The sequence below is a fragment of the Ornithorhynchus anatinus genome, chromosome X5 (genome assembly GCF_004115215.2).
Source record: "Ornithorhynchus anatinus isolate Pmale09 chromosome X5, mOrnAna1.pri.v4, whole genome shotgun sequence".
NCBI classification, from domain to species: Eukaryota; Metazoa; Chordata; class Mammalia; order Monotremata; family Ornithorhynchidae; genus Ornithorhynchus; species Ornithorhynchus anatinus.
In genome coordinates this window covers 8,406,397-8,426,789 of record NC_041753.1, presented here as the reverse complement: position 1 = coordinate 8,426,789, position 20,393 = coordinate 8,406,397, and the positions used below count along the sequence as shown (strand labels likewise).

General features: G+C 64.5%; 2 protein-coding genes across 2 annotated transcripts; both read right to left on the bottom strand.

The window, feature by feature from the left end:
* Window positions 1-3,526: 3,526 nt before the first annotated feature.
* On the bottom strand, window positions 3,527-11,351 carry PPP1R18 (protein phosphatase 1 regulatory subunit 18). The gene is made up of 4 exons (XM_039910892.1): window positions 10,066-11,351; window positions 9,655-9,963; window positions 5,109-5,337; window positions 3,527-4,169 (listed from the first exon to the last, which is right to left on the bottom strand). Exons 1-4 carry the CDS (start codon window positions 11,095-11,097, stop codon window positions 4,150-4,152), a joined length of 1,590 nt encoding a protein of 529 aa, XP_039766826.1. The 5' UTR covers window positions 11,098-11,351; the 3' UTR covers window positions 3,527-4,149.
* Window positions 11,352-12,977: 1,626 nt separating this feature from the next.
* Window positions 12,978-19,299, bottom strand: NRM (nurim). The gene is made up of 4 exons (XM_029056342.1): window positions 19,144-19,299; window positions 15,541-15,734; window positions 15,139-15,315; window positions 12,978-13,822 (listed from the first exon to the last, which is right to left on the bottom strand). The coding sequence occupies exons 1-4, from the start codon at window positions 19,268-19,270 to the stop codon at window positions 13,520-13,522; spliced, it is 801 nt and encodes a 266-aa protein (XP_028912175.1). The 5' UTR covers window positions 19,271-19,299; the 3' UTR covers window positions 12,978-13,519.
* Window positions 19,300-20,393: the final 1,094 nt, after the last annotated feature.

Here is a 20,393-nt window from a genome sequence, read left to right as displayed (position 1 = left end):
GACGATCCCTGCCCAACGACCGGCTCCCAGGCCAAACGGGAATGAGTCGAATGAGTGGGACCGATCCAGCGGGACCGTGCTAGTCTCGATCTACCGAGAGGGAAATCCAGCCTCGGAAAATGAAGGGCAATCGATCGGCCATTCAGTGGTACTGATTGAACGCTTACCGTGGAGCGCTGTACCAGACACTTGGTGAAGCACAGTTCGACAGAATCGGCCCACCAGTTCCCAGCCCTGCTTCGGGGCAGCGTGGCCTAGTGAAAAGAGCCCCAACTTGGGGGTCGGAGGACCCGGCTTCTAATGCCAACTCTGCCATCGCCCGCTGGGTGACCTGTGTGGCAAGTCACTTCACTTCTCTGTTCCTCAGTTTCTTCATCTGCAACATGGGGGATTCAATTCCTGCCCTCCCTCCTATTTAAACTACTGAGCCCCATGTGGGGCAGGGATCGTGTCTCAGTTTGTATCTGCCCCAGTGCTGAATACAGTGCTCGACACATAGCAAACACTTAGCCGATACTATGATTATGACTATGCTTACTGGGTGCCAAAGCCCTGTACTAGAACCTGGGGGAAATACAAGCTAATCAGCTCAGTCACAATCTCTGTCTGATAACCCTGAATGGAGTCTCCGATGGAGGAACAAATCAATCAAAGGTATCTTCTGAGCACTGACCTTGAACAGAGCACTGTTCCAAGTGCTCGGCAGACAGACACGTTCTCTGCCCTTAAGAAGCTTACAGTCCCCTTAGGCTTTAAATTCCTCCTGGGCAGGGAACATTTCTACCAACTCTGTTATGTCGAATTCTCCCGAGCGCTTAGTGCAGTGCTCTGCACACAGTAAGTGCTCAATACTTACGACTGACTGATAGGAGGGGAGACCTATTAAAATAGATTACAGATGGGTTCACAGATGCCGTGGGGCTGAGGGTGGGGTGAACAAAGGGGACAGGTCCAAGTGCATAAGCGAAACAGAAGAGAGAGGGAGTAAGGTAAAAGAGGGCTCGGTCAGGGAAGGCCTCTTGGAGGAAATGTGCCTTCAATAAGACTTCGAAGGTGGGGAGAGCGGGGGTCCGTCCGATAAGAAGGGGAAGTTCCCGACCAGAGGCAGGACGTGGGTGAGGTGTCGGCGGCGAGATAGACCAGACTGAGGTACTGTGAGTAGGCTGGTGTTAGAGGAACGAAGTGCGTGGGCTGGGCTGCAGTGGGAAATCAGCCCTACACCACTTATGCACACGTCTGTAATTTATTGGTATTAGTATCTGTCTCCCCCTTCGAGACCATAAGCGCCTTGTTGGTAGCAAACACGTCTACTCAATCTGTTTTATTGTGCTCTCCCAAGTCTTAGGACAGGAGGTTGGGAGGTCAGACAGGAGGCCGATACAGTAATCCAGTCAGGATAGGAGGTGATTATACTAACGTCATAGCGGTTTGGATGGAGAGGAAAGGGTGGCTCTTGGCGATGGTGCGAAGATGAGACCGCCAGGTTTTGGTGACGGAGTGGATGTGTGGGGTGAATGAGAGAGCGAAGTCAAGGACGACAGCAAGGCTGTGGGCCGGTGAGACGGGAGGGATGGTAGTGCCGTCCACGGTGACGGGAAAGTCAGGGAGAGGGCAGGGTTTGGGAGGGAAGATAAGGAGCTCAGTCTAGGACATGCTGAGTTTGAGGTGGTGGGAAGACATCCAAGTAGAGTTGTCCTGAAGGCAGGAGGAGATGCGAGCCTGGAGGGAGGGAGGGAGGGAGGGAGGGAGGGGGAACGGGAGGAGATGTAGATGTAGTCCGCATAGAGATGATAGTTGAAGCAGTGGGAGTGAATGAGTTCACCAAGGGAGTGAGTGCAGATGGAGAATAGAAGGGGACCGTTCATTCATTCAATTGTGTTTATTGAGCGCTTACTGTGTGCAGAGCACTGTACTAAGCGCTTGGAAAGTACAGTATGGCAACAGATAGAGACAATCCCTACCCAAGAACAGAGATCACAGTCTAGAAGGGGGAGACAGACGACAAAACAAGTAGACAGGCATCAATAGCATCAAAAGAGATAAATAGAATTATAGATATATATACACATCGTTAATAAAATAAATGGAATAATGAATATGTACAAATATACACAAGTGCCGTGGGGTGGGGAAGGGGGTAGAGCAGAGGGAGGGAGTAGGGGCGTTGGGGAGGGGAGGAGGGGCAGAGGAAAAGGGGAAGGGTCAGTCTGGGAAGGCCTCCTGGAGGAAGCGAGCTCTCGGTAGGGCTTTGAAGGGGGGAAGAGAGCTAGTTTGGCGGATGTGAGGAGGGAGGGCGTTCCAGGCCAGAGGTAGGACGCGGGAAAGAGGTCGACGGCGGGGCAGGCGAGAACGAGGCCCAGTGAGGAGGTGAGCGGCAGAGGAGCGGGGCGCGCGGGCTGGGCTCTGGAAGGAGAGAAGGAAGGTGAGGTAGGAGGGGGCAAGGCGGGGGAGAGCTTTGAAGCCAAGAGTGAGGAGTTTTTGCTTCACGCCAAGGTCGATGGGCAACCACCGGAGATTTTCGAGGAGGGGGGGTGACCTGCCCGGAGCGTTTCCGTAGAAAGGTAATCCGGGCAGCAGAGAACCGACCCTTGAGGAGGTGTCCTCCGTGGCCCAGGGACAGTGCCAACCTGTTTATCTGGTATCGATCCCCGCACTTAGAACAGCGCTCGACCCATAGTAAGCACTTAACAGATCCCATCATTATCATTATTAGCATGACTCTGAGCCCCTCGTGGGACATGAACCTATCCATTAGCTTCTATAGACCCCCGCGCTTAGTACAGCGCTTAGCACATAGTAGGCACTTATTAAAAAAAAACACCCGAATAGCACAACTGTTCAAAGAGTTCCACCTGCCTCCCCCTTCCGTGTCCTCCGTACACGTGGATCCCCAACCTTTGGGCATTCGACAGTCACCCCACCCTCAACCCCACAGCACTTCGGTACCTATCTATCGATCGGGTAGAGCCAGATCCCTATCAGCATCCGTCTCGCCCTCTAGACCGTGAGCCCCTTATGGGCGGGAAAGGTGCCCACCCACCCCGTCGCATTGGACTCTCCCGAGCACTCAGCACGGTGCTCCGCCCTCAGTAAATGCTCGATAAGGACCACTGATTGACCGACCGAGGGATGGGTAGACGATGACGATGGAGGAGGAGGAGGGCAGGCTCTTCCCGCGTCGGTCCCCCCTCCCCACCCAGGGGCGCGCCCACCGACGAACGTCAGGACACGGGCCCGTGCGGAATCGACTCCCGTTTTATTATGGAAAATGAACAAAAACACAAAACCAGGCGGATCCAGTATGGGCCAGAGTGATGGGGGACGGGGGCGGGCCGGGCCCCGAGCGGAGCCTCAAACAAGCGGAGGAGCGGCAGGGGGCGCTCTTCGGCGCCGGCGCGAGCGCCCCCCCCCCCCCCAGCCCCCTCCGGGCACGGCGCGGGAGGGGGCGGGGCCGGGAGCCCCGCTGCCCTCCTCCCATTGGCCGCCCGCTCCCCGCCCCGAGGGGGGCCCGCCCCCAGGGGGCGGGGCTTCGCGGGCTGCGGGGGACCGGGGCAGGCCGAGGAGCGACGCTCATTGGCCGGCGCTTCCGTGACGTCACGTGTAAACCAGCGGGACGGAGCTTGGGCGAGCCGAAGGGCGAGCGGGGGGCGGGGTTTGTAAACACGAGTGGGCGGAGGCTCGGAGGGGGGGGCGCCCGGACCGGCCCCCTCCCAACCCAGAGGCATTGCCCGGAAACCGCAGCGGGGGAGAGGGCGGGACCCAGGGGTCCTGGAGGGGCGCGGCGGGGCGGGGCGGGGCGCGGCGCGGCGGGCCCCCACTCACCCATCCCTTTGGAGGGAACCTTCCCTTTCTGGGTCCAGCACCCCCCCCCCCCCCCCCGGGGGGACCCTGGCCAGCAGGGGACTCTTCAGGCCTCAACGACCCATCGACAGTGCCCTGCAGCAAGGGCCGGCACACTTTGACTTTTGACCTCTAGTCCCGGGGCCAACCGCCCGCCGCCCGCCCCTATCCGACCGGGGCCGGGACCTTGTCCTCAGTTACCGGTTCTTCGTCGCGGGGGGGCCCGTGGACCCAGAGGCCGCAGGGAAGGCCCAAAACCCCCTGGGTACCGGCCCTTCCCCCTCCCTCCGGCCTGCGGAACTGGGAGGGTCACCGGCGGCAGGATTCATCTGTGAGGGGAAAAAAGACGGGGGGTGGGGGGGAGAAGAATGAAAATCTGGGCTTTTCCATCCCTGAACCCCCAGAGGTCCTCTCCCCCCCATCAGCTCCTCGTCCTTAGATCATGGGGCCCCTCTGGGCCCAGGGGCCGTGCCGTGTCACATGTGTGACTATCTTTCTGGGCTCTCAGTACAGTGCGTTTTACATAATGAACACTGAATACGGGAAGCAGCCCGGCCTAGTGGAAAGAACGTGGGTTTATCAGTCAGAGGACCTGAACCGAGGAGCTGAATTCTAATCCCTGCTCCACCGCTTTGCTGCGTGACCTTAGGCAGATCACTTAAGTTCTCTGTGCCCGTCACCTCTCTATAAAAAGGAGGTTAACACTGTGAGCCCCCTGTGGGACGGGGACTGTGTCCAACCTGATCATCTTGTATCCAGCCCGGCGCTTAGGACAGTCCTGGAAATCAATCCAATGTATCTGAGCGCTTTCTGTGTGCAGAGCACTGTACTAAGCGCTTGGGAGGCTGCAGTACAACAGAATTAACAAGGGCGTTCCCAGCTTAATAAGTACTTAATCAATATTGGTTAAAAAAAAAAGGCACTCAATGAATATAAATCGATTAATACTAGCTCGTCATGGACAGGGAATGTGTCTACTAAGTCTGTTGTAGCGTGCTGTCCCAAGCGCTTAGGACAGTGCTCTGCACACAGTCAGCTCCTGGATGATTAACCGCCCATTCTCCCCCATTTAGACTGTGAGCCCGTCATTGGGCAGGGACTGTCTCTGTTGCTGAATTGTCCATTCCAAGCGCTTAGCACAGTGCTCTGCACATAGTGAGTGCTCAATAAATGCGATTGAATGAATGGAGTGAGTGAATCCTGGGCTCTGGGTTCCAGGGGCGGGGCCGGGGGGAGCCGCCTCTCCCAGAGCCGCTCGGTCTCCTCACCGACGAGCAGCGCCTTGGTGCGGAGACCCCCCCGCAGCTCCCGCTGCAGCAGCGCCTCCTCCTCCTCCTCCTCTTCTTCCTCCTCCTCCTCCTCCTCCCCCCCGGCGGGGGCAGGGGCGGCGGGGAGCGCCGGGGGCTCGGGCTCAGGTCCCAGCTCTTCCAGCATGGCACTCTCCGAGGGGTACTGGTAGGTGGTCTCCAGGGCCGTCTCGCTGAAGGAGATGCTGAGCTGCGAGAGGGGGGAGGGAGGACATCATCATCAGTCGTATTTCTTGAGCACTTACTGCGTGCGGAGCACTGGGCCGAGCGCTTGGGAGTCCAATACAACAGACGCGGCGGAACCGTCCGCGGCCTGCCTGTGGCGAGTTGTGTCCTGAGGGTTGGTTGGGCGGAGATCCCGGGGGGGGGACCCCTACGAACAGCGACAGGGTGAGAAGCAGCGTGGTGTAGTGGATAGAGCCTGGGCCCGGGAGTCACGAGGACCTGGGTTCTAATCCCAGATCCCCCACTTGTCTGCCGTATGACCTTGGGCGAGTCACTTTACTTCTCTGGGCCTCAGTTACCTCATGGGGAAAATGGGGTAAAATTAAGACCGCGAGCCCCATGCGGGCCAAGGACTGTGTCCAGCCTGACGATCTCGTATCTACCCCGGCGCGGGGCACAGCGCCTGGCCCAAAGTAAGCACTTAAATGGCATGAATAAAGGAGAGGCGGTTCCTCGGGGAAGGCAGGACTGGGGCATCCCCTCGCTACCCATCTGCAGGGTGAAGGACCGGGTGTCTGGAGAGGAAGGGGAGGCTTGTAGGAGTTGGTGGAGGGTGGCGGGGAGGGTGACCCTACTCAAACAAAGGAGGTCGAAGGGAGCAGATGGAAATAGTACAGTGCCCTCCACACAGTCAATAAATCGGTAAATACGACTGAATGAAATACCCGAGGGAAGGAGGTCGCGAGGTCGCTCGTAAGCACTCTCTCTCCCGCCCGACCTCCCGGCACTCCAGTCGAGAGGCCGACTCCCCGCGGCTGGGGCCGGGGCCGGGGCCGGGGCCGGGGCCGGGCCCTCCTCCTCCTCCTCCCCGCCCTGCTGCTGCAGCCCCGCTCCGCTCGGCTCCCGGGGAGGTTCACCCCGGAGGCCGGACCCCCTCGGGGGGGGTACAACACCCCGGGACCCCCGGCTCTGCAGGGACAGGGGGAGGAACCGCGTGCGGGACGCCTGGGGCCGTGCAAGGGAAGAGGCAGCCGTAGAGGGAAGGGAGGGGAAGGGAGGGGAAGGGGAGGAGGACGGGAGGACGGGAGGCAGGGAGCCTGGTGCCTGGGTCCGGGGCGGGACCGGGGTCGGGGCCCTCCGCTCTGACGCGGCGGCCGAGGAATGCGCGGGCCCCCGCTCCCCGACCGCTCCCTCCGCCTATATAAGGTCAGAAGGGGCGGCGGGGCCCGGAGGATGGGGGGGCGGAGCCCGGCCCTGCCCACTCCCCTGTCCCGGGAGGCTATTGGCTGAGGCGGGGATTTCCGCCGGGATAACGGGACCAGGCGGGGAAGGAATTAGTCGCAGATCGAGGGGGCTCCTCACGGAAAGGGCGGGGGAGGGGCGGGGCCCTGTGGGTCTGCTGGCGGCCCCCCTACATTCCCCTCCCCCCTTCCCTTCCCTTCCCCTCCCCCCCGACCACATCCGGGCGGGCGGCAGCGTTTGGGCGCGTGGCCCAGCTCCCCCCCTTCCCCCCCGCCCCCCATCCCCCCACCCCGGCCTTCCTGTTTTGTCGAAATGAAAGAGAGAGAAAGGCTATGCGGGTCCGGCCCCTGCCGCCCCCCCCACCCCCTTTCCCCCAAACCGAGCTTCGAGGGTCCCTTTCCTCAGCTCGCGGCCCCCCCCGGCCGAACCAGAACCAGAACCAGAACCAGAACCAGAACCAAAGCCAGACGTCCCCGCCCCCCCCCCAACCCCGACCCTCGCCACGAGAAGCCATCGCCAGTTGCGCGGGGGCAGAAGCGAGGCCAGGTGACCCGAAAGGCCAGGTGGCCGTCCGGCGTCGGGGGCGGGGGAAACGAGCCGGGGCTCAGAGCGGACCCCAGTAGAGGAGGCACCTGCCGGGGGGCGGGCGGGATCCCGGCAGGGAGGGCCGGGGGGCTGTGCACACACACCTCGTCTTAGGAGAGCAGATGGCTGCCCCGCCGCTCCGGCCCCGGCCTCTCCTCCCCTCCCTGCACCCAGTCGTGATCTGCTGCTGGTTTCCCCCACCTCGCCTTCCCCCTCTCACCTCTTCCCCCCGACCCCCGGAGCCCCCCCGAAGGAGCTGGGGGCGGGGCAGCCGGGAGAAGGGGAGGGGGCCGGGGAGCCGGCGGGAAAAAAAGGGGCGAGGGGCGGCAGGGGCTGGCCGGCTCGGAGAAAGGAAGTCCGGGGGCGAGGGCGGAGAACAGGCCCGGTTTCCGGGGTTCGGGGTTTCCAAGAGGACGAGGACGGGGCCCAGCTCTCCTCCGCCTTCCCCCACTGACCGCAGAGAAGGAAACCAGCTGATGCAGCAGGCCGAGGACTGGGGGCTGGGGGCAGGGGGCCGGGGACTGGGGGCGGGAGATGGGGCAGCCAGAGCAAATACAGAATTTACTGACTGATGGGAATGCAAGGCGCCAGAGCTGGGGGCAGGGTGGGGGGGGGAGGGGGGGCGGGCGAGGGGAGGCCAGCCCTTCCCGGCCCCGCTGGAAAGCCCCACCCTGCTTAGAGGCAGGAGGAGGGATGGGGTGACCTCTGACTCATTCCGCATCTCCCCCTTTCCTGCCCCGCGTAGGGTAGGGATCCTCACCCCTGAGCGAGACCTGCGGGGACCAAGGGGCCCTAAGACTCCCATCTCACCCTCAACCAGGGAGGCTAGCCTCATTCCCTCCCACTGCATCCTTCGGCTCTCCCCCGTGAGGAGATGGAAGGTGACAGAGCCCTACGGAAATCAGATCTCCAGGAAGCCTTCCCTGCCTGATCTCCCCACCCTATCCATCCTCCAATCTGCGTCTTGGGTCCGTCCCCATCGATGGTATTTATTGAGGGCTTACTACGTGCAGAGCACTGTACCGAGCGCTAGGGAGAGTCCAGTACAACAGAGTTGGTGGACATGCCCCCGGCCCACCGTGAGCTTACGGACTGGAGGGGAAGACAGACGTGACTATAACATAAGCATTTTGATACCCCATCCCCAGCCCTATCACACGTGTCCATATCCTTATATTCTGCCACTTCCCTTTATGCATCATTTATTTTAGCGCCTATCTGGCAGAGGAGACCGTAGACTATGTACCCCTTAAGGGCAGGGATTGTGTCTACCAGCTCTTGTGTCGGACTCTCTCAAGCCCTCGGTACAGTGCTCTGGATACAGCGGGCACTCAGTAACCATTGATGATGATACTCTCCCTAGAACCTAGCACGGTGTTTTGCACACAGTAAGCGCTCAATAAATATCACTGGTTGAGTGATCGACTGATGACAGACGGCCTGGCCCCTGAAGTTGCCCAGCTGGTGATCTGGTTTGGCCTCGCCAGCCAGTCCTAGTCCCTGTCCCACCCCCTCTCTTCCTCCCCAGGAGACCCTGGAGGAAAAAGCAAGGCAGGAAAAGCATGTGGGGAAGGGGAGGGGGAGAAGGAAGAGAATCCCAGGAAGAGAAGTTGGGGGGGGGTGGGGAGGGTACTGGGCCCTGAGGAATAGACCTTTCTTATCTAGGAGAGGAGAGAGTGGCTGGCTGGAGCGGGGGGCTGCTGGGGCCGACACTGGCAGCCCTTGGGGTCCTCCGAGGCCTCTAGGAGCCCGTCCCCGCCCCCAGGGTGGGCTTTAGTTTAGTTTAGTCTAGTCTCCTCTCCTTCCTGAAGGCGACTCCTTCCCCACTGCCGCCCCAGCGTCCCCCGCTCCCCCTGGGGGCCGAGGGGGACCCCCTTTTCCATGCTGCCTCCTCCCCTCCGCTTCCCGGGACTCCACCGTCCCACCCCCTGCGCCCCTTCCCCTTCCCCCAACCGCCCTGTCCCGTCCCGCGTCCCGCCCCCCGGACACAAGGCTGTCCGCTTCCTCTACGGCCGCTCGCTACCGACATGGGGGGCGGGGGGGGGGGGAGAGAAGAGGAGGGTCGAGGGGGCGGCTTGAAGCTTGACTCAGGGCGGGGGATTGAGGGGATGCCCGGGAAGGGGGAGCTGCCCGGAGCAAGAGAGCCCGGGGGCTGAGAGGAAGGGAAATCGAGGCAGGGCCACGCCCAGAAGTGCAGGGAGCGGGAGCGGGCAGAAAGACGAGGAAAAGCTCGGGCCCGGTTGGCCGAAGTGGCGGGGATGCAGCGTTTAGGGCATTACTGTGCGCACGGGGGGCGCGCCATCGATGGACGGGGGAAGGGAAGAGAAGAGAGAGGAGAGGAGGGGAGGGGAGGGGGCCCGGCCGGCCCCGCCAGGGGAGAGGGAACCGGAGGCGCCGGGGGAGGCACAGACCCCTAACCCCCAGCCCTCCGACCCCGGCCCAAGACAGCTGGGGCTGGGTGTGCATGTGTGTTGGGGTGGGGAGGAGAGGGGAGACGGGACGGCCGGAGCCTTACCTGCTTGCGGTTGGTCTCCGGGGGTCCCTTGGCGAGGCAGCTGCGGCTGAGGGTCAGGTAGCCCCCCAGGACCAGGATCTCGTCCACCGTGGGGTAGCGCTTCCTGCCCGGGCCGGGGGCGGCGGGGGCCGGGGCCGGGCCGGGGGCGGGGGCCGGGGCCGGGGCCGGGGCGGGAGGGGTCCGGCGGGGGTTGACGGTGAAGGTGTGCCCGCTGCGGCGCGGGGGGCCCGGCCCGGCGGCCCCCGGCCCGGCCTTCACGCCGTAGAACAGCCGGCTCATCAGGGGGTCCCTGGGCGGCGCCGGGGCCGGAGCCGGGGCCGGAGCCGGGGGGGCCGGAGCCGGGGGGGCCGGAGCCGGGGGGGTCGGGGCAGGGGGAGGGAGCGGGGGCGGGGCCCCGGTGGCTTCCTCTTCCTGCCGCCTCCCGGGGCCTCCGCCCGGGCCGGGGCTCCCCCGCCTGCCCCCTTCTGCTTCCTCGGCCTCCCTCGGAGCCGGGCTCGGCCCCTGGTCCCCGGGCGCCAGGCTCCGTCCCCGGGCCTCCTCTGGGCTGGGCCTCCGTCCCCGGGGCTCTGCCCCTTTGGGGTCCCGGTCTTGGGCCTCCACTGGGCTCGGCGTCGGAAGTCGGGCCTCCCGGGGTTCCGGCCCCTGCGCTCCGGCCCCCGCCGGGCTGGGCCTCGGCCTCGGGTCCTGGGCCTCGGGCCGCCCTTCCCGGCCCTCTGAAAACTCTGAACTGGGCTCCCTGGCCTCGGCTGGGCTTGGCCTCCGTTCCCGAGCCTCCGACGGTCCCCCGCTCCGTCCCCGAGGCTCCCCGGGGCTCAGGCGCTGCTCTCGAGGCTCAGCCGGTCCTGGGCTCGGCTCTCTGGCCTCTTGCTGGCTTGCCGTCCAACGTCGAGCCTCGACTGGTCCCGGGCTCTGTTCCCGGGCCTCCTCCTCTGGCCTCGGCCTCCGTTCCCGGGCCTCCTCTCCCGGGCTCAGCCCCCGATGGCGGGGCTCCCCGGGGCTCGGCCTCCGTTCCCGGGGCTCCGTCCCCTCGGGGCTCCGTCCCCGGCCCTCCCTGGGGCCCAGCCTTCGCTCATCGCCGGCCCGTGGATGCTGCTGGTGCTGCTGGTGCTGCTGGTGCTGCTGGCGCTCCTGGCGCTCCTGGCGGATGAAGCGGTTCTGGTGGACCGGCCCGATGGCCTCCAGCAGCACGGCGGCCTCGCCCCCCGGGGCCTCCGGGGCCTCCGGGGTCCCGGCCTCGACCTCGGCGTCCGGGACCTGGTCTCCGGGGACCGGCGGGGCCGCGGGAGCCCCCAGCTTGGCCCGGCGTCGCTCCAGGAGCCCCCGCTTCCAGGCTGGCATTTGGGTCAGTCGTTCCCGCTCCACCTGCTCCCGGCCTCGCAGGGCCGCCTCCTCCTGCCGCCGCCGGGCTAGCAGCTGCACCTTCCAGTCCGGCAGGGCGGCCATGGTCAGCGGCCGGGGGCAGAGGGCCGGGCCCTGCCGGCCCCCGGCTCTGGGGTGGGCGGCGGCGGCGGCGGCAGCAAGGCAGGGGTCGGAGGCAGGGGGATTCCCGAAGCGGGGCTGAGGAGGGAAGCGAAGGGAGAGCGGGCTGCAAGAGGGAGGGAACGAGGGAGAGCGGGCCGCGCTGGGCCGAGCCAGGAGAGGGGAGCGGACGGGACGGGACGGGGAGACGAGACGGGGAGGGGAGGGGAGGGGACGGGACAGGACAGGACAGGGGAGACGAGACGGGGAGGGGAGGGGAGGGGAGGGGACAGGACAGGGGGACCTGATTGAAGAGGAACTGGGGGAGAAGGGAAGAGAGAAGCGGGGGCCGGGGAGGAGAGGGCGGCGGGGGCCGGGGGCAGGGCTGGGAGAAGGCAAAGGGAGGGGGCAGAGGGACTAAGGCCGAGCGGAGAGGGGAAAGGGGAAGAAGGGAGGAGGAGGAGGAAGGCGAGGCGCTCGCGGGCCGTCCGTCCGTCCGTCCGTCCGGCCGGCCTCCCCGCGCAGCCCGGAGCAGGCTCCGTCACCCACCTCGGCCCCCTCCGACCGGCGGCCCCGGCTCCGGCCCGGCCAGGACCCCCGGGGCCCGGCCCCTCCCCGGGGCGGGGGCAGGCCTGGGGCGGGGCCGGCCGGGGAAATCCCCTCCCCGGGGGCAGCGGCGGGTCCCCGGCGTCCGGGCGCCTTCCCAGCAGCCGGGAGCCCGGCCGCCCGGAGCCCTCGGATCCCCGGCCCGCCCTCCGCCCTCCGCCCTCGGACCCAGCCCGCCCGCCCCTCTCCGGGGCCCTCGGCGGAAAGGGAGGGCGGCCGGAACGGGACCGGGCCGGACCGGACGGGACGGGACGGGACAGGAGGAGCACGAGCAGGAGCAGAAAAGGAGGAGGGAGAGGAGGAGGAGAGAGACAGAGACCGGCAGCCGGGGGGAGGGAGAAAGGAAGAGGAGGAGAGACAGACAGACACACAGAGAGGCGGAGAGTCAGGGGAGGGGGCGGGCGAGGGCTTTGTCTGAGGACAATGGGGAGAGGGGAGTGGGCGAGTGGGCGAGGGGCGGGCCCAGGCGGGAGGGGGTGGGGTCTCCTGACCCCAAGGGGCGACCACCGCTCATCTGGAGCCCCCGGACCCCGCCCCCCTCCCCGGGACCTAAGCGTCCCGCCCCGGGAGCGCCCCCCGTCCGGTCCGGCCCCGGCCCCGGTCCCGGTCCCGGTCCCGTCCCGCCCAGGGCGGTGGCTCGTGACTCAGGCCCCTCGGGGGGCGCGGGCAGGAAGCGGCAGCTGCGACCCGCCGGACCCGCCCTTCCCCCGCACGCCCGCCTGTCTGGAGCTCCGGGGATTATTATAGGGTCGCCAGTGTGGGGTCCGCGGCCCGGGACCGGCGGGGACCGGGACACCGGGCGCAGGAGGGCCCCGTGGCCGCCGCTGCTCGGGGGCGAGCGGGAGGGAGAGAGGGAGGAAGGGACGTCCAGAGCCCCCCGCCGCCTCCTTCTCCGGAGACGGCGGGGTGGGCCGCCCCGGAGAGGCGGGGAGCACCGCGGGGACCAGGACGCCCAGCCCGGCCCGGCCCGGCCCGGCCCGGCCCGGCCCCCTCCCCAAATCCTGGGGGCGACGCGGGAGCCGCGGGCCAAGCCCACGGAGGGGCCAGAACGACCAGTGCTGCCGCCCAGTGGCCACAAAGGGGCCGCCAGCAGCCCAGCGCCCAGCGCCCAGCGCCCAGCGACGGGACGGGACCGGACGGGACGGGACGGCCGCCCCCCCGTGGCCAGAAGGAGGACGGCAGCCGCCCGGGCCCCGTCGCCCTCGCCCCGGCCCCGAGACAGGCGCGCCGAGCCCCACGCACACACTGGCACACACGTGTAAAAACTTGGCAGCGACTTTATTCCGTCCGTCACCCCAGGGAAATGGACGAAGGGCCTGGGCTCTTAAGGCACCGTGGAGGCGGGAGAGACGGGCCGGGGTGCAGGGTCGCCACCCGCGGAGTCGCCTCCGGCACCCAATTCTGCCTCTTCCCTCGCAAGTCCCGCACGTCCCAGGCTGCGGGTGGGTCCCTGAGGAACGGGGGCGCTGACGGGAGCCCCCGGCCGGGAGCGGTCCAACCCCTCTCCTCCCCCGCGAGGGAGCCCTGAGGTCGGGGGTGGGGTGGGGCTTCGCGTCCTAGGGGATGGCGGACCGGACCGGAGCCACCGGTCCGGTCCCGGAAGGCGATCGTGATCGCCTCAAGTCCAGTGACGGTGATGGAGACCCCTCTCATGGGCGGGGGTCACGAGCGTGAGGGACAGCGGGCGAGATCCTAAGAGGAGCGGGCCTCGTCGGTATTACCGGCGGTCCAAATCCTAAGGGCGGGCCCTCGGACCCGGAGCGAAGGCGGGCGATTCCACCGGGGCCGGGCCGCGGGGCCTTCAGCGGGCGAGGGCCGGGCCGGGGCCGGGGTCCGGGCGGTGGGGCAGGGCGAGCACGTCGAGCTTGCGTCGGAGCTGGGCCCGGAGGTAGTGCAGGTCGTGCTGGTCCAGGCTGTGGGCCAGGCCCAGGTAGAGGGTGAGCAGCACGGCCAGGAGGAGCCGGTCGGGACCCAGCCGGGGCACGGCCCACAGCACGGCCAGCAGCTCCACGCACACCGGGTGCCGCAGGTGGGCAAACAGCCGCAGGGCCCGCGGCGACTTGAGGGCCAGCGGTTCGCCCAGGCCCAACACGTGGTAGTACACCTGGACCGGGACGGGGAGGGGAGACCAAGTCAGCGCCGCGAAACCGCATCCCCCTGGTGAAGAGAGCCCTGGCCCGCGAGTCGGGAGGGCCTGGCTTCTCCTCTGGGCTGGCTCCCCAGCTCCTGCTCCCCTGCCCGGTGACCTCATCCCCGGGCAACTGCAGAACGGAGACTCTGAGCCCCGCGTGGGACGGGGACTGGGTCTAACCTGATCAACACGGACCTACCCCGGGGTTTAGAAGAGCCTGGCATGGAGTGAGCCCTTAACAAATGTCATAAAAAGGCAGGGGACCACAACGCCCCCATCCTCGGCGTCAGAGCCCCGACCCAAGTAGGGTTCGCCTCCTGGTCCTGAACTCCAGCTAATTATTATTATTAATATTAATAACAATTACTTGATGGTAATAAACAATAATCGAGCCTTGCTATTACGGTGATTGTGGCACCTGTTAAACGCTTACTAAGTGCCAAGCGCTGGGACAGATACAAGATCATCAGGTCAGACACTGTCCCATGTAGGGTTCACAGTCTGAGAAGGAGGGAGAACGGGATTTCGTCCACGTTTTACAGGTGTCGAAACAGACACAGAAGAGTGGAGTGACTTGCCCAAGGTCACCCAGCAGACCAGCAGCAGAGCCAGGATGAGAACTCAGATCCCCTGACTCCCAGGCCGAAGCTCTTTCCAGTCCCTCTTGAGACGGTAAGCTCCTTGAGGGCAGGGACCGTGTCCACCAACTCCACTGTTGGTGGACTCTCCGAAGAGCCCGGTCCAGGCAGCACATGGTAAGCACTCAATTTTTTATGGCATTTGTAAAGCACTTACTACATGCCAGGCACTGTACTAAGCGCTGGGGTAGTTGCAAGATAAACAGGCTAGACACAATCCATGGGGCTCACAGTCTCAATCCCCATTTGACAGATGAGGGAACTGAGGCCCAGAGTAGGTCACACAGACAAGTGGCAGAGCCGGGATGAGAACCCAGGTCCTTCTGACTCCCAGGCCCGGACACTATACACTAGGCCAGGCTGTTTCTCAACCAATATTACAATTATTCTTCTCAGGGCACTCGCTGTTGGCTTGTTGGGCGAGGGGCAGGAGTGAAGGGGTGGGAGAAAAGTGCAGCGTGCTCTACATAGTAAGCGCTTAACAAATACCATGGGGGAAAAAAAGGTGCAGGGGAAGATGGTCGGATTCCGGCGAGGGCGGGGGGGGGTTCCAGGGCACGGTGGACCTGGGACTGGGGAGGAAATCTGGGGTGGGGGAGAAATCAGGGGCTGGGGGGCTACCACAGTGGGTTGAGGCGGAGGGTCCATCACCTGCTTGAGCCCCATGAGCTCCGCGTAGTCGAAAACGAGGAGGATGCTGAAGATGAGCAGCCAGGAGACGGTGTGCAACACGAAGCAAAAGAGGGGGACCCAGGTGGCCCAGGGCTCGGCCCGGGCGTCCCAGAGTGCCGGACCTCCACGCACAGGCTCCCAGCAGCGCATCAGCACCTACGGGGAGTGGGGTAGGGGAGCCAGGTGGCCGGGGCCCAGCTTCACCCCTGCCCCTCCCCCCTCGGCTCATCCGCCCCCTCCGTCCCCGGCCACCAGTCCCCCGCCCCCTACCTTCCCCGTGGGGAGCCGGCCATCCCCTTCCTTGCCCGCGGACCATCGGCCTACGCGCCCCCCTGCCCCGGCACCCTCCCCTCTCCGGTCTGGGATCGGGCATCCTGGTACCTGCAGGGCCAGGGCGGTGCAGGCCACGTAGAGGGACCTGTACAGGACTCCGAACCGCCGGGCAGCCCAGGCCTTCACGGGCTCGGTGGCCATCAGGCTGTGCTGCCCCATGAACAGAACCAGCAGCCCCAGGTCCTGCGCCAGAGCACCCAGGACGCCGGGGTCCCTCAGGGCAGCCAGCCAGCCCTGGGCATCTGGGGAGAGGAGAGGAGACGGTCCTGGGGGGAGCCAGGAGGGAGAAGCGGCGTGGACCCGCACGTGGGCCCGGGAAGCACGAGATTGGGGTTCGAAACCCAGTTGAGCCTCCCCTTCCTCTCCATCCCAATTGCCACCACGCTCACCCGACCACTTATCCTATCCCACCTTGATCACTCTATTTTTTTCATGGTATTTGGTAAGACCTTCCTTACTATGTGCCAGGCACTGTACTAGGCGCTGGGGCAATGTGAACGATGACACCCTGGCCAGGCTAACGAGCTTAGCTCACTAGCACCAGTGAGGCTGGCGGGGAGAGATAGGAAGCGTGAATGTTTCCCACGACTCCCGGCACGACCGCCCCCCCGGACGGGCTGCCGGAGCAATAAGGCCCAACAGTTAGACCCGGAAAGAGAAAATTGGGACGGGTCTTGTAACACGATCCTTTTTCACCCCCAATCTGGCCAACGGACGGGAAGAGGATCGGGAAGTAGCAAGGTCTATCTGGGGAGGGCTCTCCACAAACTCTTAGCAGTAGGTTGGAACCCTGTCGTGCCGACGTGGCGACTGGCCTCCACCCAGAGTCGGGGACACCCGCTCTTTCAGATCCCGTGTGGGGCCGAGAGACGGATCGGACCCCTTCGCTGGAGCTAGGAGGGGGGAGTACATCCCCCTGCCCCTCAGGAACTTCAGTCCCGGGTGATCGGGCAAGCTAGCCCGCGTTGGGGTGGTTTGAGAGGTAGACCAAGGTGACAACTGGTGTCTCCTTCCCAGTTTCACCAGTTACCAGTTCCTAGAAGCGGGGTACCATGCTGACCAGCGTACTTAGTGCTTACTGGCCTAGGAATAGCTCTGCTCCCGAGGGTTACCTACTGCGGATCTTTTGGGCTGTCGTCTTAATAGCTCCATCTCCTGTTTCCGTTACCCTTAACCCTCGAGTCTGTGAAACCATTTCCAACCCTGCGATCCACCAGCTCACAGGTTCCCCGGTGGCTGGTTCTACCCGGTGACTTAAATTTGGTGTCAGAAGTGGGATCGGAGGTGACGGGAATGGATTCCCTCACTCTCTACGCAAAGGACCAGGGGTGGGGCTCCCCTAGGTGGGACACCGACTGGGTCGAGCGACATTGGAGCGACTCAGCCAGCTTGGTGGGAAGGGTTCACCACCTGGCGGACGGCAGCCCACGGGAAGGAGGGAGAAGGGTCGGAGAAGACCTTGCTGGCCGCAAAAGTGTATTCCACCCGAGTGGGAAGCGTTCATGGGGCGGGGGCCGGGTGCTTCGCCACATGTAACTAACTAAATAAGGGTGTATTCCTCCCAAAAGGGAAGAAGTTCAATCGGCCACGCGGAATAAACTTTGCATGGCTCGGCCTTCTGACCCCAGTCTCTCACTCTTGCCACACCGATCCTCAAACCCATCCCCACGTGATGGGTGGCAGAGGGATATGATAAATCGGGTTGGACACGGTTCTTGTCCCACAGAGGGCTCACAGTTTTAATCCCCATTTTACAGATGAGGGAACTGAGGCCCAGAGAAGTGACTTGCCCAAGGTCACACAGCAGACACATGGTGGAATCAGGATTAGAACCCAGGTCCTTCTGACTCCCAGTGTGCTCTGGCCACACTGCTTCTCGTGCCTCACACTACATCGGCCTCCTCGTTGACGTCCCTGCCTCCTGTCTCCCCCTACTCCAGTCCATACTTTGCCCGGATCGTTTTTCTACAAAACCATTCAGGCCACGCTTCCCCATTCCTCAAGAGCCTCCAGTGGTGGCCCATCTACCTCCGCATCAAACGGAAACTCCTCACCATCAGCTTTAAAGCAGTCAATCCCCTTGCCCCCTCCCACCTCACCTCCCCGCTCTCCTACCCCAACCCAGCCGGCACACGTCCTTCCTCTCACGCCAACCTTCTCACTGGACCTCCATCTCGTCTGTCGCTCCACCGACTTCTCACCCGTGTCCTGCCTCTGGCCCGGAACGCCCTACCTCCTCGTACCTGACAGACGACGACTCTACCCATCTTCAAAGCCTTTACTGAAGGCACATCTCTTCCAAGAGGCCTTCCCAGACTAAACCCTCATTTCCTCTTCTCCCACTCCCTTCTGCATCCCTCCTACACTTGGGTCTGTAACCTTTATTCACTGCCCACCCCTCACCCCCCACCCCCACTGCACTTGTGTCCACAGCCATAATTGATCTACATTAATGTCTGTCTCCCACTCTAGACTGTGAGATTGTTGCGGACAGGGAACGTGCTTACCAACTCCGTCAGAGTGTACTCTCCCAAGTGCCTAATTCACTGCTCTGCCAACGGAAAGAACTCCATAAAATCCTGGGTTCTAATCCTGGCTCCGCCATTTACCTGCTTTGTGACCTGGGACAAGTCGCTTCACTTCTCTGTGCCTGTTACCTCTAGGCCGTAGGCTGGTTCATTCAGCCAATCGTATTTATTAAGGGCTTACTGCTCGTTATGGGCGGGGAAGGTATCTGCTAATTCTGTCGTATTGTATTCTCCCGAGGGCTCAGTCCAGTGCTCCGGACGTAGTAAGAGCTCAATAAATACCACTGATTGACTGACTGATCGATCGGCGGTATCCTATTTAGGGATAGGACCGTGGGGGTCCAGGACGGTGTACCCGGTTCCCTCGGATCTACCCCGGGGCTCGGGAGAGTGCTTAACTTTCATTCAGTCATCATGAACACTTAGTAGGCGCTTACCCAATGCCATAAGGACCATACAAAGCGCAGTAGCCGAGAAGGGCTAAGCTGTAGGGCAGGTAGGAGGCTAATGGGCCGGGACACGGTCCGTCCGTTGTCCCTCTTTCACCCCGCGGGCAGGAGGGCGGGGGGTAGGGGGACGGGGGTCGAAGGGTAGGGGGACGGGGGACGGGGGTCGGGGGGTAGGGGGACGGGCAGTGGCGATCCCCGTCCTCCGGGCGCCTTCGGGCACCGCGGCCCAGGGACGGGGCCGCGACTTTTCTTTCGGACGGCCCACCCCTCCTCGCGATAACGCCCACTTCCCCGCTTCTGCCCTCCGAGGCTCTTTCTGTCCCTCTCTGGCCCGGCCCCCTCTCCCCCAGACTCTTAAGTCGCTGTTGGGCAGGGAAGGTGGCCACCGAGTCCGTGGTATTACACTCTCCCCAGCGCTTAGTCTGCGCCTGGCGGACTGACCGTGGGGTCGGGGGGCTCTGGCCGCCTTTCAGGTGTCCGCTTCGGCCGGCCGGCCCCGTCTCCCCCGCCCCCCGGGCTTTGGGAGTCTCTCTCTGTCTCCGTCTCTGCCTCTCTCCGCGCGGCTCTGGCCGGCCTCCCTCCTCCCGCCCGCGGCCTCCTCCCTCCTCCCGCGGCCTCCTCCCTCCGCCCCCGGCCTCCCCCGGCCTCCTCCCCCCGCCCCGCGCTCGGTGTACCGGGCTCCGGGGCTCTGCCGCCCAGCAGCGGCCGCAGGGACGCGAAGCGTACGAACTCGACGCCGGTGCCGAAGGCCAGGACGAAGGAGGCCAGGGCGGCGGGGACCAGCACCGCCGCGGGGGCCATGGCGGGGCCGGGGCGGCCACGGAGAGATGGCGGGATGGCGGGCGGGGGGGGGCGGGGGGGGGCGGGGCTGGCGCACGGACGCCCTGAGGCCTCGCCGGCCTCCGCCCGCCCCTTCCCCGCTAGGGGGCGCCCCTGCCTCCCCGCCGGCCTCCGCCCGCCCCATCCCCTCTAGGGGGCGCCCCTCCCTCCCCGCCGGCCTCCGCCCGCCCCTTCCCCGCTAGGGGGCGCCCGGCCCTGCCATGAGCACCGCGCCCACGCGGAAGGCCCGGCCCCGCCGCCCGCTCCCCTCCTCCACCGCCGGCATCCTCCTCCTCCTCCTCCTCCCCACGACACCGGGCCCCACCTTCCTCCTCCTGTCCCCGCCCCCGCGTTCCTCCACCCTTTCTCCCTCCTCCGGTAGAGAAGCAGCGTGGGTCAGTGGAAAGAGCATGGGCTCTGGAGTCAGAGGTCATGAGTTCGAATCCCAGCTCTGCCACTTGTCAGCTGTGTGACTGTGGGCAAGTCACTTCACTTCTCTGGGCCTCAGTGACCTCATCTGTAAAATGGGGATTAAGACTGTGAGCCCCATGTGGGACAACCTGATTCCCCCATGTCTCCCCCAGCGCTTAGAACAGTGCTCTGCACATAGTAAGCACTTAACAAATACCAACATTATTATTATTATTAACATCACTACAAGGGCGACCTCCAAATCGACATCTCCTCCCCCCTTCTCTCTCTCCCCGCCCCCCCCCCCCCCAGGCTCGCACCTCCTCCTGCCTTCAGGACACCTCTACCCGGATGTCCGCCCACCACCTCCGACTCAACATGGCCAAGACGGGCCTCTCTCCGACTTTCCCGTCCCGTGGACAGCACGACCGTCCTTCCCGCTTCACCGGCCCGCGACCTCGGCGTCACCCTTGCCTCCGTTCTCTCGTCCGCCCCACACATCCAATCCGTCACCAAAACCTGCCGCTCTCACCTTCGCAACATCGCTGAGATCCACCCCTTCCTCTCCATCCAAAGCGCTACCACGTTAGAACCCTCACTCGCCCTATCCTGACTGGATTCCTGCATCGGCCTCCTTTCTGACCTCCCCACTTCAGTCCATACTTCACTCTGCTGCCCAGAATATCTTTCTACA